This window comes from Gadus macrocephalus, chromosome 8 (genome assembly GCF_031168955.1).
Source record: "Gadus macrocephalus chromosome 8, ASM3116895v1".
NCBI lineage: Eukaryota > Metazoa > Chordata > Actinopteri > Gadiformes > Gadidae > Gadus > Gadus macrocephalus.
The window spans coordinates 5,531,029-5,543,528 of NC_082389.1; the positions used below are offsets into that span (position 1 = coordinate 5,531,029).

The 12,500-nt window shown below is 48.6% G+C and overlaps 1 protein-coding gene across 1 annotated transcript in view; it reads right to left on the bottom strand.

Annotated features, from left to right (window-relative positions):
- LOC132462740 (chloride channel protein 2-like) overlaps positions 1-12,500 on the bottom strand; it is a 41,883-nt gene that overhangs the window by 9,756 nt on the left and 19,627 nt on the right. Inside the window, 15 exon segments of the mRNA XM_060058456.1 lie at positions 265-478; positions 1,553-1,663; positions 1,792-1,861; positions 3,348-3,503; positions 4,007-4,041; positions 4,044-4,090; positions 4,529-4,630; positions 5,446-5,530; positions 5,887-6,012; positions 7,149-7,227; positions 7,999-8,018; positions 9,099-9,183; positions 9,818-9,951; positions 10,490-10,618; positions 11,528-11,659. Of these exon segments, the coding sequence (XP_059914439.1) occupies positions 265-478; positions 1,553-1,663; positions 1,792-1,861; positions 3,348-3,503; positions 4,007-4,041; positions 4,044-4,090; positions 4,529-4,630; positions 5,446-5,530; positions 5,887-6,012; positions 7,149-7,227; positions 7,999-8,018; positions 9,099-9,183; positions 9,818-9,951; positions 10,490-10,618; positions 11,528-11,659 (1,525 nt within the window).

Genomic DNA, 12,500 nt, shown 5'->3' on the forward strand with positions numbered 1-12,500 from the left:
AATGTATAGGATGAACAAACATTGAATCTCTAAAAGATTCAATGTATAGGATGAACAAACATTGGATCTCTCTCTGTCTCTCTCTCACACTGTATATCTCTCTCTCTCTCTCTCTCTCTCTCTCTCTCTCTCTCTCTCCCTCTCTCTCCCTCTCTCTCCCTCCCTCTCTCTCTCTCCCTCCCTCTCTCTCCCTCCCTCTCTCTCCCTCCCTCTCTCCCCCTCCCTCTCCCCCTCCCTCGCCCCCTCCCTGGTGCTCGCACTCACTCGTGGTGTCCCATGCCCAGCTCGGGCAGGTAGGGCAGCTTCTTGATGCGGATGATGGAGTCGTAGAGGGAGGGCTGCAGGGACTGGGCCACGGCGTTGGCCAGGATCACCGCGATCATCACGGGCAGGATGTGGGAGATCTGGCCCGTCAGCTCGAACACGATGACCGCCGTGGACACCGTGTGGGTGACGGCTCCGGAGAGGGCAGCGGCACCTGTACACATGGAGACATCGTCATGAACGATCACTGAGCCTTTGAGTGGGGGGGGGGGGGCGGCATGAGGCTCAGGAGGTAGAGCGGGTTGGCTGGTAACCGGAAGGTTGCTAGTTCGATCCCCGGCTCCTCCTCAATTCTAATTAGCACCTCCTGGCATAGAGTCCCGAGGTGTCCCTGAGCAACACACCGTAACTCAAAGTGCTCCAGACGAGCTGGCTGTCAACTTGCATGGCTGACACCGCTGTCAGCTGTGAATGTGTCCATGAATGGGTGATGTGAGGTATTGTAAAGTGCTTTGAGTGGTCACCGGTTAGAAAAGCGCTGTATTCATGCGGTCCATTAGTCCATTATACCTGTAGACCAGGACATGTCACCATGTATGATCACTCTGGTGTCTATATCTGTAGACCAGGAGACATCACCATGTATTATCACTGAGTCGTTTATACCTGTCCACGAGAGAAGATCACCACGATTACTGTGTTGCTTTTATCCGTCATTTTCCTGTCTCGTTTTTTGTCCCCGTTGTTCATTTTGTTTCCCAGTCTCCACCTGTTTCTGGATTTCTCTTTGTGCATCCCCCTGACTCTCACACACACAGTAGCAGCCACTAGTCCCCCTGGCCGTGTGTGTGTCTAAACGTGTCAATAACTGAAAGGCGGCATTCAGCATACTCTCTGCAGCCCAAAACATCCCCCTTCATACCCTAACAGGGTGTCCTTCAGCGTTAGCAGTCCTGACGTCGTGTTCTGCTCACCGACGGGGTCGCCGACTGAGGATTTTTAGATTTCACTTCAGCCCCAAAATGGAACGTTGGCATTAAGTGGAATCCATTCACGCCCGTCACCTCCATTATCTGGCATGAAATGACACCGGCTCCCTCACAGTCGCTCCGCCAGCCGTGGAGAAGTGGAAAATTGCTCAATTCTAATCCTCCTAAAACAGACTACGGGTCAACGTAGGAAATCCCGAATGACCGAAAATAAACAAACGTGCGTGAAGGAGAACCACGACGGATCGGGGTAGGCGGGTGGCTGTGCGAGTCGTGCGGTGGTACGGCGTGCTGCTCACCCACGACAGCGTAGCCCCCCGGCACGATGGGGTACACCCGGCCGTCGGCGTGGATACCGTCGGGAAACATGGTTGCCATGACCTCCCCCACCAGTCTCCCGAAAGCCGCGCCTGCCACACAAACGGTTAGAGACGGGGAGACTTTGGATGTTTTTCATTCATCATAAAATGACAAAATCCCAAACATAATCGGACGACACATTCACAAGCCACAGTTGAACTGTATTTCTGTTATTTACCGATTAGGAACACAGGCATGAAGGCCCCGCAGGGAACGGGCATAGTGGTGGCGACCGCCGACATCCAGAACTTCAATCGGTGATTGAAGAGAAAGGTGTGGGAGGGAGGGAGGGGGAGAGGGAGAGGGAGAGAGAGAGAGAGAGAGAGAGAGAGAGAGAGAGAGAGCGAGAGAGGGAGAGAGAGAGAGAGAGAGAGAGAGGGAGAGAGAGAGAGAGAGGAGAGAGAGAGAGAGAGGGAGAGAGGGAGAGAGGGAGAGAGAGAGAGAGAGAGAGAGAGAGAGAGAGAGAGAGAGACATGTTTGTTAAAGTGTACATCAGCCGACATCATGTGAGATTTGAAATGGTTCTTTCATGTTGTCCCATGCTGAGTAAATCCACAGTGTAAACGTACGGTTCACCCAACCCTGCCCTGGACGTTTACACCTCAATCACCTCTAACACCTAACACCTCAAACACAGGGCTCCCAATGGGCCTTCTTGGCGAGAGAGAGGGGGTGCGACACCAGCGCATGCTTCGGAGTGAGCGATATCCGTTTCAGTTGCATGGTTTTAGTTGTGAGAGGCGGGAAAGAGGGAAGGTCTTCCAAAAGAGGGAAATCTGTCTAAATCATTCAGCTATCGCTTTGTCAAATTCATTGCGTTTTAATATTATTTATTTTCCATGTCTTTATTACGAGAATCTCTCCCTAGCTGTAATTTTCCTTGTCATGTTCTTAATAATCTCACTCTGTGGAGTGTTAACTGGCGTACACAGCACTTAGGAAGCTTAAGGGAACGGAGGATGTGTTTAAACACAATTCATGACTCTAGCCTACAGTCTACAGAGATCCGGCGACCTCTTTTTGTGTTCCACCATCTTGGGGCCACCGTCATTACTGTGGGGGCGACTCATAGTGATTAAGGCTCTGCAGCTGACAGTGACCGCAGCATGGGTAGTTGGGTTTGTCTGATATCGACGACCTTAGGCAATGGCCCCCATTATCTTAACGTGTTGACGTTAATCCTTTTAATAATGAAAACGGTCGTCAAGTTTTGACAGGTTTATTTTCGTTTTTTTTACGTTTTGTGATTTTATTTTCGTTTTTTTTACGTTTTGTGATTTTATTTCTGTTTTGGGAGTTGCTTTTGTTATTTAATTCATTAACCAAAAAGGTCATGATTTTTGTATGTTGTCTATTTTGACGTTAACTCTTTGACGATGAATTTAGGTCAGTTGAAATAACTGGTTAAACTCTTACCTTGCACAATGTTTACATTTAGCCGTTAAGATTGGCAAGCTTTCAGCGACGTGCGTCTGTAAAGTTTTGTTTTTTAAATGTCTGTTTTCTGAAGGAACATATATGGAGGGAAATCTTAAAGTCATTAAAAGGAGGCAGCTGAGGACAGCTCTTCCTGAACGCACAGACATCGTTGACGGGGGTAAGGTGACACAGAAAGTAAAGATAAAAGTAAGAAAAATGTAAAGCTGTTTTCAGGACACCTCGGAGGGAGAACCCGACTTGTCTAAGCCGACTTATCTACTCCCGGTACGTTCCGGGATTCCTGTTCAGCCATACCTTCATGATGATGAAGAGGATAAGCGTGATGAAGACATTGACGTGGGGGTGCTTCCAGCCGTGGGAGTGGCCGATGTACTCAAACTCCTCGGCCACGCCGTGGCGGCACCAGGTGCGGTTGTCGAACAGCGCCACCAGAGACTCGTGCTGGGTCAGCTACAGGGGGGGGGGGGGCACACAGATAGAGAGCTAGAGCTGCTTTTCAGGGAAATAGCGCAACGGTTTAGAGCTGCATTCACCACAATCGTCACATTGGTTGAACAGAGGTCAATAGTGTCACGTCCACCATTTATGTGCAAACGTTATTTTGATTAAATTTCAATTTCAATTCAAATAATTTCAATTCAATTATATTATATTAGTATAGCCCTAAATCACAGGTACAGTCTCAGAGGGCTTAACGAGCCAAATATTAATGACAAAGAATGCTTTGTTCTGATAGGACATCACCCCGCCGGTCCACCTTTCACATCCAATCAGAGTTAAGAGTGGAATCGTATCGTCACACATGCGTCAGAGAGAGGTCATTCATTAAAATGCTTTTGCTGGCACGTTTCACAAAATGAGACTGAAATAAGAACAGCCATGCATTCAGTCCCCCAGCTGTCCATCCTACAGTGTCTCAGCGGTGGCTGATGGGTAAGAGTTAGTCGTCTGACCTGTCCGGCCATGAACTGTCCGAACCCCGGGGGAAGGTGAGGGTGGAGATCAGCAGGGTGACCATGGCGGGGTACACCAGCCGCCTGACGGGGAGAGAGGGGCTGTAGGGTCATTAATGGGTCAGTTGATCACCATATATATGTATAGATATATATGTCCAGTATAGCTCTGGTCTCGTGTGTATAGATTTTCAGTCAATGTATTTTTGCGGGAACAAGAACACCGTTTTTTGGTTTCAATAGTTTGATTGAGAAATGTGCCATGTGTCATGTGTTATAAAGACTTTTATAAAGTGTGTCATATATATAGTTATATGGAAGACTATAAAGTGTGAGATATAGATTGTTATAGAGACCGTAATATAGAGGGTTATAGAGTGTTATAAAGAGTGTAATAGAGACTCCAATTTAGTGTTTCTAGAGTTTATAGCGACTGCTATAGAGAGTATTACAGAGAGTGTTATTTGGAGTGTTGTATAGAGTGTTATTGAGACTGTTATAGAGAGTGTCGTAGGCACTTACTTTCTCAGCAGGAACTTGTTGATGGTCTTCTGCTTCCTCATGCATTCCACGATCAGTCGGTTCAGGTAGACGAACAGAGCACCGCCAAAACCACAGGCAATCCTACCACACACACACACACACACACACACACACACACACACACACACACACACACACACACACACACACACACACACACACACACACACACACACACACACACACACACCTTTAACTGTAACAGCCTTTGGAAATGACCCAATGATTGAACAACAATGTGATCACCAACTGAAGAACTTTGTTTTGATTGCTGGCCAAGAAAAGACTGAAACAAAGCTTTAGCGGACTGAACCAAAGCGTTGATGGGATTTGGATTTGGATGGTCAGTGATAGTAGTAACTCACTGGCAGCTTTAGTCGCTGGCAGATAACCAATGTGCTGTAAATTCACGTCTGCCTAATACTAAACAAGAGCGTGGGCGCATTAAGATTGCATTAGCCTCCCCCTTGTTTCTCATGATTTATGAATGCAAACGTTTACCTCCCGTTAATCTAGCGGAAACCTCTAATTTGTTCACGTGAATGGAAACCCCAGTCGCATGACGTATAGTGTGTTTGTGTGTGTGTGCATGTGTCTGTGTGTCTGTGTTTGGATTATATATTTTTATTTAGCTCATTTAGCTGACGCATTTATCCAAAGCGACAACCATTCACACACACATTCACACTGACGGCGATGTCAACCACACATGGCAACACAGCTCGACGGGAGCAGTTAAGGCTAGGTGCCTTGCTCAGGGACACCTCGACAATCGGAGGAGGAGCCGGGGATCGAACCAGCAACCACTGGTTACTAGTCAATCCGCTGTACCTCACGAGCCTCCTGATGGTTAACAGTATGTATCACGTGCCGGCAGAGAGGGGGGTCATACTCACCCGAGGACGGCGAAGGCTGGCAGCTCCTGGAGGTCAAAGGGGAAGTCGAGGCGGAAGCGTGTCTTGAAGAGGGCCGTGATGGTCTCTGAGGGGAGAGAAACCCAGGGAGCGGCTCCATAACGAACTACGAACTGACCTCTGATCGCACTTTCACAGGGAAAACAGCAGTACATTATGAAGGACACGGGAAGTATGATACAGAAAGTAAAAAAGACTCAAATTATGCAACAAAATGTTTTACTTAAAGAATGAATATCATATAATTACGCAAAACCCATGCAACACAGCATAGATGCTAGAAGATATCCAGACAAAATAATAGAGCGTCACTGCAGAAAGTTATTGGCAATGGCGGAAAAAAAGTGCATGACGACATAAGCCAAAAAAACGAATGAACTCATGAACTCATGGACAAATGACCGAAGCGGAAGTGGCGCACACCTTCTTCCTGGTTCAGGACGGCCAGCACTCTGAAGATGAAGGCGCTGAAGGTCGCTGCGAAGAAGCCCCTCCAGTAGTTCCTCACCGCAAAGAAGGTGGAGGTGACCTCGATGCTGAACAGCACCCCTGCAGCGCACACACACACATAGACACACACACACACACGCACGCACACACATGCATATACACACGCACACGCACACACACACGCAAACACACACGCATAGACACACACACACACACGCACACATGCATATACACACGCACGCACACACGCAAACACACACACATATACACACACACAAACACACACACACACACTCATGCACGCACACACACGCACGCACACGCACACACACACGGAGGGCTTGGTGGTTAATCAGGGGCATAGAAGGGGGGGGGGGGGGGGGGGGGGCATGTCTTTGGGGAACTGATTAGGTGTTTAGTATGTTGCCAGCCCCTGCTGCCACCAATTCACCTCTCCATCTGATCAGGGCCAATACACAATTGCCCCCTGTAGTGTGCACTACTTAAGTGCACTACTTAGGCTGTCACTGTTGTACTGATGTAGTGTTGACCGAAACGTGAACGCACAAATCTGGTTAAACCCCAAACAGCGCACTAGCTAATAGGTAACGCAGGGTAAACCGAGTGTACAACTGATGCCCACATATTGCCCCACTAAATCCCACAATGCAAAACTGTTTACACTGTCATCAGATACAGCCAATAGAGACATTTGTCCAAGGGGTCTTTAATCAAACGAGGTGTCAAGGGGGTGACGCCTCACACTTGTCTGCTTGTTTACGCGAGCGATACGCGTCACGTCGATACATTTCCCCCGTACAATTAGTGTTCGAGTTTCCAATACACTTATTCCCTAAATAGTGTACTATGTAGTGTTCAGTATAAAGGGAATCAATGGTAAATGGACTGCATTTATACAGCGCTTTTCTGACCAGCGGCCACACAACCAATTTACAATATATTTTAACATTCACCCATTCATGGACACATTCACACACCGACGTCAACCACGCAGGGCGACAGCCAGCTCGTCGGGAAGCAGGGGATCAAACTAGCAACCTTACGGTTACCAGCCAACCCACTCTACCTCTTGAGCCACATGCCGCCGCTAGGGGAATTAGGGGTTCAGGGAACAAGTGAGACTGTTCCAACTTAGCCCTGTACAATGCAGCGTGATAGTATTCCTTTACCGGTCTGTTTACTGTAGCGTGATAGTACTCCTATAGCGGCCTTACCTCCGATGGGAGCCGCGAAGCAGCAGCCCACGCCCACCGCGCACGCCGCCGACAGCATCTCCGTGTTGCGCATCTCGTTCTGCGGGCAAACACAAGAGGCCCTCACAGGTCGAGACACGCACACATGAACACACGCACACTCGTGCAGTCACTCACACACACGCACGCACGCACGCACCCGCAAACCCACAGAGCGGCGGGAAGGCAAACACAAATCGAGAATCACACGTGAATACACAGGCGGGAGGCAAACAAAGACAAACACACATTAATACAATATCACACATAAACACACACACACCTTAACACACACACACACACACACACACACACACACACACACAGCAACGTGCATATACACGACACTTAAGACACATACCGTATACGTTCCAAAATAAGCCAATTGCCGGGAATTTGCAAAAGAAAGGATGAACTTGTTGCTTCTGGCGTGAGGTGACATTCCAAATGAAAATCAAAAGATTAAAATCCACAACAACACCAACAACAACAATAACAATAACATGGGACATGGTGAGAAGGAGCACAATGCTTGGATGACGAGCGGCCGTGTCCGGATGGAGAGCCTTAAACAAAAGAGCGATGCTGATCGATATGGGCGGGGGGGGGGGGGGGGGGGGGGGGGGGGGGGGGGAGGCTAATGGTGATGGAAGGCAGCGCGGATGACTTTGACTTGACTTAACGGGTGACCGCGGGAGACACAGCCCGGAGGTAACACAGACATATTGGACGGCGTCCCTCCGTCCGTCACCGCGGCGATGATGGCCGGCATGGATTATTCATGGAGATGGGATTGGTTAAGAAAGTCCCCGTGTGAGTCATGTGATCGTACCTTGTTTCCCTCAAAGGGCTCTTCTTGAGCAGTGGAGTGGAAAAACACAGAGGTGGGGCATAAGTGCACTGCGCACACACAAACCACACACACGCACGCGTCTGTTGGTGTGAAGAGATCCAATTTATTTTTTCCAATTCGCACACATTTTATGGACATGCAATAAAGATGAAAGATGCAATAAAGATGAATTCAGGATTCGACGATGTACTGAATTAGTGTTGAGGGTTTTTGTTGAATGTCCACACGGAACCCATTCTCTGTAAAGATTGAATCTCTGTGATTTACAGTAGCTGAGATTTCTCTATCCCTTCTTCCTCTACTCCTCCTCCTCCTCCTCCTCCTTCTTCGTCCATAATGGGCCTTTGCTGTCGGGCTTGGTGCGTGGAGGAGGGCTCTTCTGGTGAAAGGGCAGCTAAGATTCATTCAGCCCGTGATATGACGTGGGTGTGTGGGTGGGTGTTAGCGGGGAGGGGTGACGAGTGCCTCCTAAAGAACAGCAGAACGTCAAATAAACAGGTACCGGTTCCATCATAGCAGAGAGAGATTGATGTGTGTACACTGGCTGCATGTTTTTCATCCTGACCTTTCCTGTGTGTTCCTCTACAGCTGTGTGTGTGTGTGTGTGTGTGTGTGCGTAGGTGCATCTGTCTTCGAGGGAGTTTGTGTTTGTATGGTTTCGTGTGTGTGTCAGTTGGTGTGTGCATGCATCAGAGTGGGTGTGTACATACACCTGTGTGTGTACATACACCCGTGTGTGTACATGCACGTGTGTGTTTGTACATGCACGGGTGTGTGTGTGTGTGGCATGTGTGTGTGCGTGTACATACACGTGTGTGTGTGTGTATCTAAGTATGTGTGTGTGTTTGTGTAAATCTGAGTGGGTTTGTACCTGCAGCAGTGTGTGTGTGTGTGACTGTTACTTTTCATTGTGACGGTGTGTTCATGACTGTGTCGATGCAGCACTGTGTGCGTGTGCGTCTGACTGTTTGCTTATGCAGCAGTGTGCGTGTGTGTCTGACTGTGTCTTTCATGCAGCAGTGTGCGTGCACATGCAGCAGTGTGTGTACCGCACACGTCCGTATGTCTCGGCAGCTCGCTCACCATGTAGGTCCCTCCAAACAGAGCCACCATGAATTTGCTCAGGAGCGCGGCACATAGGCTGGCGACGTGAACGAACGGGCCCTGAGAGAGAGAGAGAGAGAGAGAGAGAGAGAGAGAGAGAGAGAGAGCGGGGGAAGAACACGAGAGTAAGACGTGGCAGAAGGTCTGAACAGAGTCCTCCGGAAAAGATATGAACGTGAACAGAAGGGACGGCGTTTGGCATTTGCGGCCGTCCCAGGTTTTTAATGGAAACCTTGACAACGGGTTTGACGTAACAAACTGGCGCGGACATGCTGGGAATATGTGTTAGCCGTTTAAACTCCATGTTTAAACGGACACACCTCGCTTCACTCCAACAGCCAGAACACTGGCAGAGGTAATAAAATAAAATGGGGAAACTTGTCAGGCATCACTTTAATCCTCAAGCAGCGCCTTGACGAGTGAAGGCTCAGCTAGGCTCCCATGTCGTCGCAACGCAATGACCACTCCGACGCTCCGCGCAGCCGTAAACCTGTTTGGGTTCTGCGTCGGGTTTTAGTGAGCGGCCCAATCACAGCCCTCGCTGCCACGTTGCCTGCCTCGACGCAAGGTTACAATTGTTGGCCCTCGTGGTGGACACGAGGAGGGTCCGCGAGGACGCAATGGGTCCGTGAACCCCCTTGCGTTGCGTCGACGTTGAACCCCTAACTAGGCCTTAAGAACGAGGGGTTTCCACCTCCTTGCCCAGGGGCATGCCGCTGCCCAGGGCACACGTCAGACCGATGACCTTGGCCACAAACGTCTTGAAGGTGAGGTACTCCTTCAGCACCACGCCTCTTAGGATGGTCTTCATTTCAGGGATGCCCGAACCTAGAGAGAGAAAGGAGAGGAGGGGAGGAAGGGGAGGAGCCAAGAGAACAAAGAGACACATCACAGAGCCGTGAGACGGAGCGGTTGGGCAGCGGTCAATAAAACAAGAAAGGGATGAAAGGAGGAAAGGAGAGAGGGGACAAGAAGGCACTGGGGCGAGGAATGAATATTCGTTAAGCCCTCTGCGCGCCATGTGGCATCTTGATTTAGTACTCTTTGTTTCCCCCAAGGTCATCGATCTCATGCACGTTCCGATCCATTAGTGACCTCAGTGGAGACGCCCCTGTCTGTGAAGGCTTTACAGTTCATTATAGAGGGATTTTACATTATCCAAGCATTCACATGTATGCATGCGTTACCAATTACGCCTGCACATAAATATGCATGAAACGTCAACGAAATCTGTGCGTGTGCGAATGTGTGCGAGTGTGTGTGTGTGTGTGTGTGTGTGTGTGTGTGTGTGTGTGTGTGTGTGTGTGTGTGTGTGTGTGGTGTGTGTGTGTGCGTGTGTGTGTGTGTGCGTGCGTGTGTGTCTTACCCACAGCCTGTGGAGACAGTATCTGTGTGAATCCCGCTGAGAATGTGATGAGCACTACAGGGTAGGTGACCCAGGCTATGTACTGGAGGAGCATGTTGCTGTCCAGACCGCTGTACATCCACTTCTGTGCTACACACACCACACACACAGACGAACACACGAACACACGAACACACACACACACACACACACACACACACACACACACACACACACACACACACACACACAATATATGTGAGTATAATTAACTATACCATATAAATATATGTATACTATTATTATTAGTACAACAATTCTTTGACTCAAGCTTATGAATTGGTTTGAGAATCATAAAATACACACATCCTATGTTATCTTAGTTATCATCTTCTCCCTTGTTTTTTTTTCCTATCTTTTATTTTAGGGTTCACTATCACATAGTCAATAAGCTAATATATATTTTTCAACCGGCCTCTCTTGCCATGGCGAAACCCGCATAATCTGCAGGAAGTGTACGTTTCAATAAAACCCTGCTTCAGCAGGGACCAAGCTGTCCGTTGAGGTTTGATATGAATGTTTAGCGTTCAGTCGTGCGGAGCATTCATTTCCATCTCTACCACCACCGCTTAACAGTTTCAAACGAATAACATGTGCACCACTCACTCCCACCCGCAGTTACTCAAACACCATTAAAACACTGATGAGCGGGTCGTTATGAAATGCTAGTTTGAAGCATTGTGTAGCCTTTGATCCTAGCTATCTTTGTTGTATACGGGATAGGGTTAGCGTAATAACGACTGTTGGTGCTTGGCCCTCGGTTCTATGAACATCCTTACAGTACCGATAGCGATATATTGCTGTTTCTCCTTCTCCTGACAAATGTACTTATTGTAAGTCGCTTTGGATAAAAGCGTCTGCTAAATGCCCTTAATTTAAAGGAAGGAACGACGATGAGTACAGCTCCACCCCTCACCCTCTGCGTCTCACTTCCCCCCCCCCCCCCCCCCCCCCCCCTCTGACCTTTAGCCCCCCCGGACCCATGTGACTCGGTCCTACCTTCCTGGCAGAAGGCGATGGCGTAGTCCATGACCCAGCTGACCAGCGCCATCAGGAGCCCCAGCAGGATCAGGAAGATCCAGTCCTCGCCCACCCGTGAGATTAGGAACTTCTGGCAGCGGGACGCGCACACTGAAGAGAGGGGGGGGGGGGGGGGGGGGGGGGGCGGGAGCGAGAGAGAGAGAGAGAGAGAGAGAGAGAGAGAGAGGGAGTGAGACTGAATTATACATGTGCTAATTTGCATTTAATTTGCACTACTTTTTTACTGCAGCTATTCATGCGAGGAAAATAAAACTTTCTCAAGAATCAGTCCAGGGAATATTTCTCGGTACATTGTTTATTCTGGTCCACTTTTGCCTCTCCTCGTTCATCACGTCCGTGGGAGAGAAGACCGGTAAATGATAGAGCTAGAACGGTACGGTAGCTAGAATTCAAGCCACAGGTTGCTAACGAGAGAACGCACAAAGTGCAGGTTCAGTATAAGGACATATTTGGAGTCAAATTCAAATGTAAACAAGCCAGATGGGAAGAGTTGGAGGGATATTTAGCATTGATACAGGGATTCATTCTGAGAAGAGCCAGTGGCCCCATTAGACATGACACACAGTAAACCGTACAAAATGGGGGGAGTAGGTGAAGGTTTAATTTCCCCTATAAAGGATAGATAGAGGGATACGAAAATGTTTTATCCCTGTGTGTAAATTACTTTGTTGCAGCACAACAAGACAAGACAAAACAATAAACGATCTCACAGTACACAACAGAAACTTACTGCACAGTAAAATTCTAATATATAGACGCATCCCGAAAAAGACCTAGTGATGCTAAAGGGCTTGGTATTTAGAATTGTTCCATCCATTGATAGATGGGGCCATAGTGGGTGTATGCAGTGAGGTTAGTCTGGATCCTGACAGATCTGTGGGCTCACGATATATCGGCTCTGGTAATTGGTCTGGTCGCCTTCCGTTCAGAG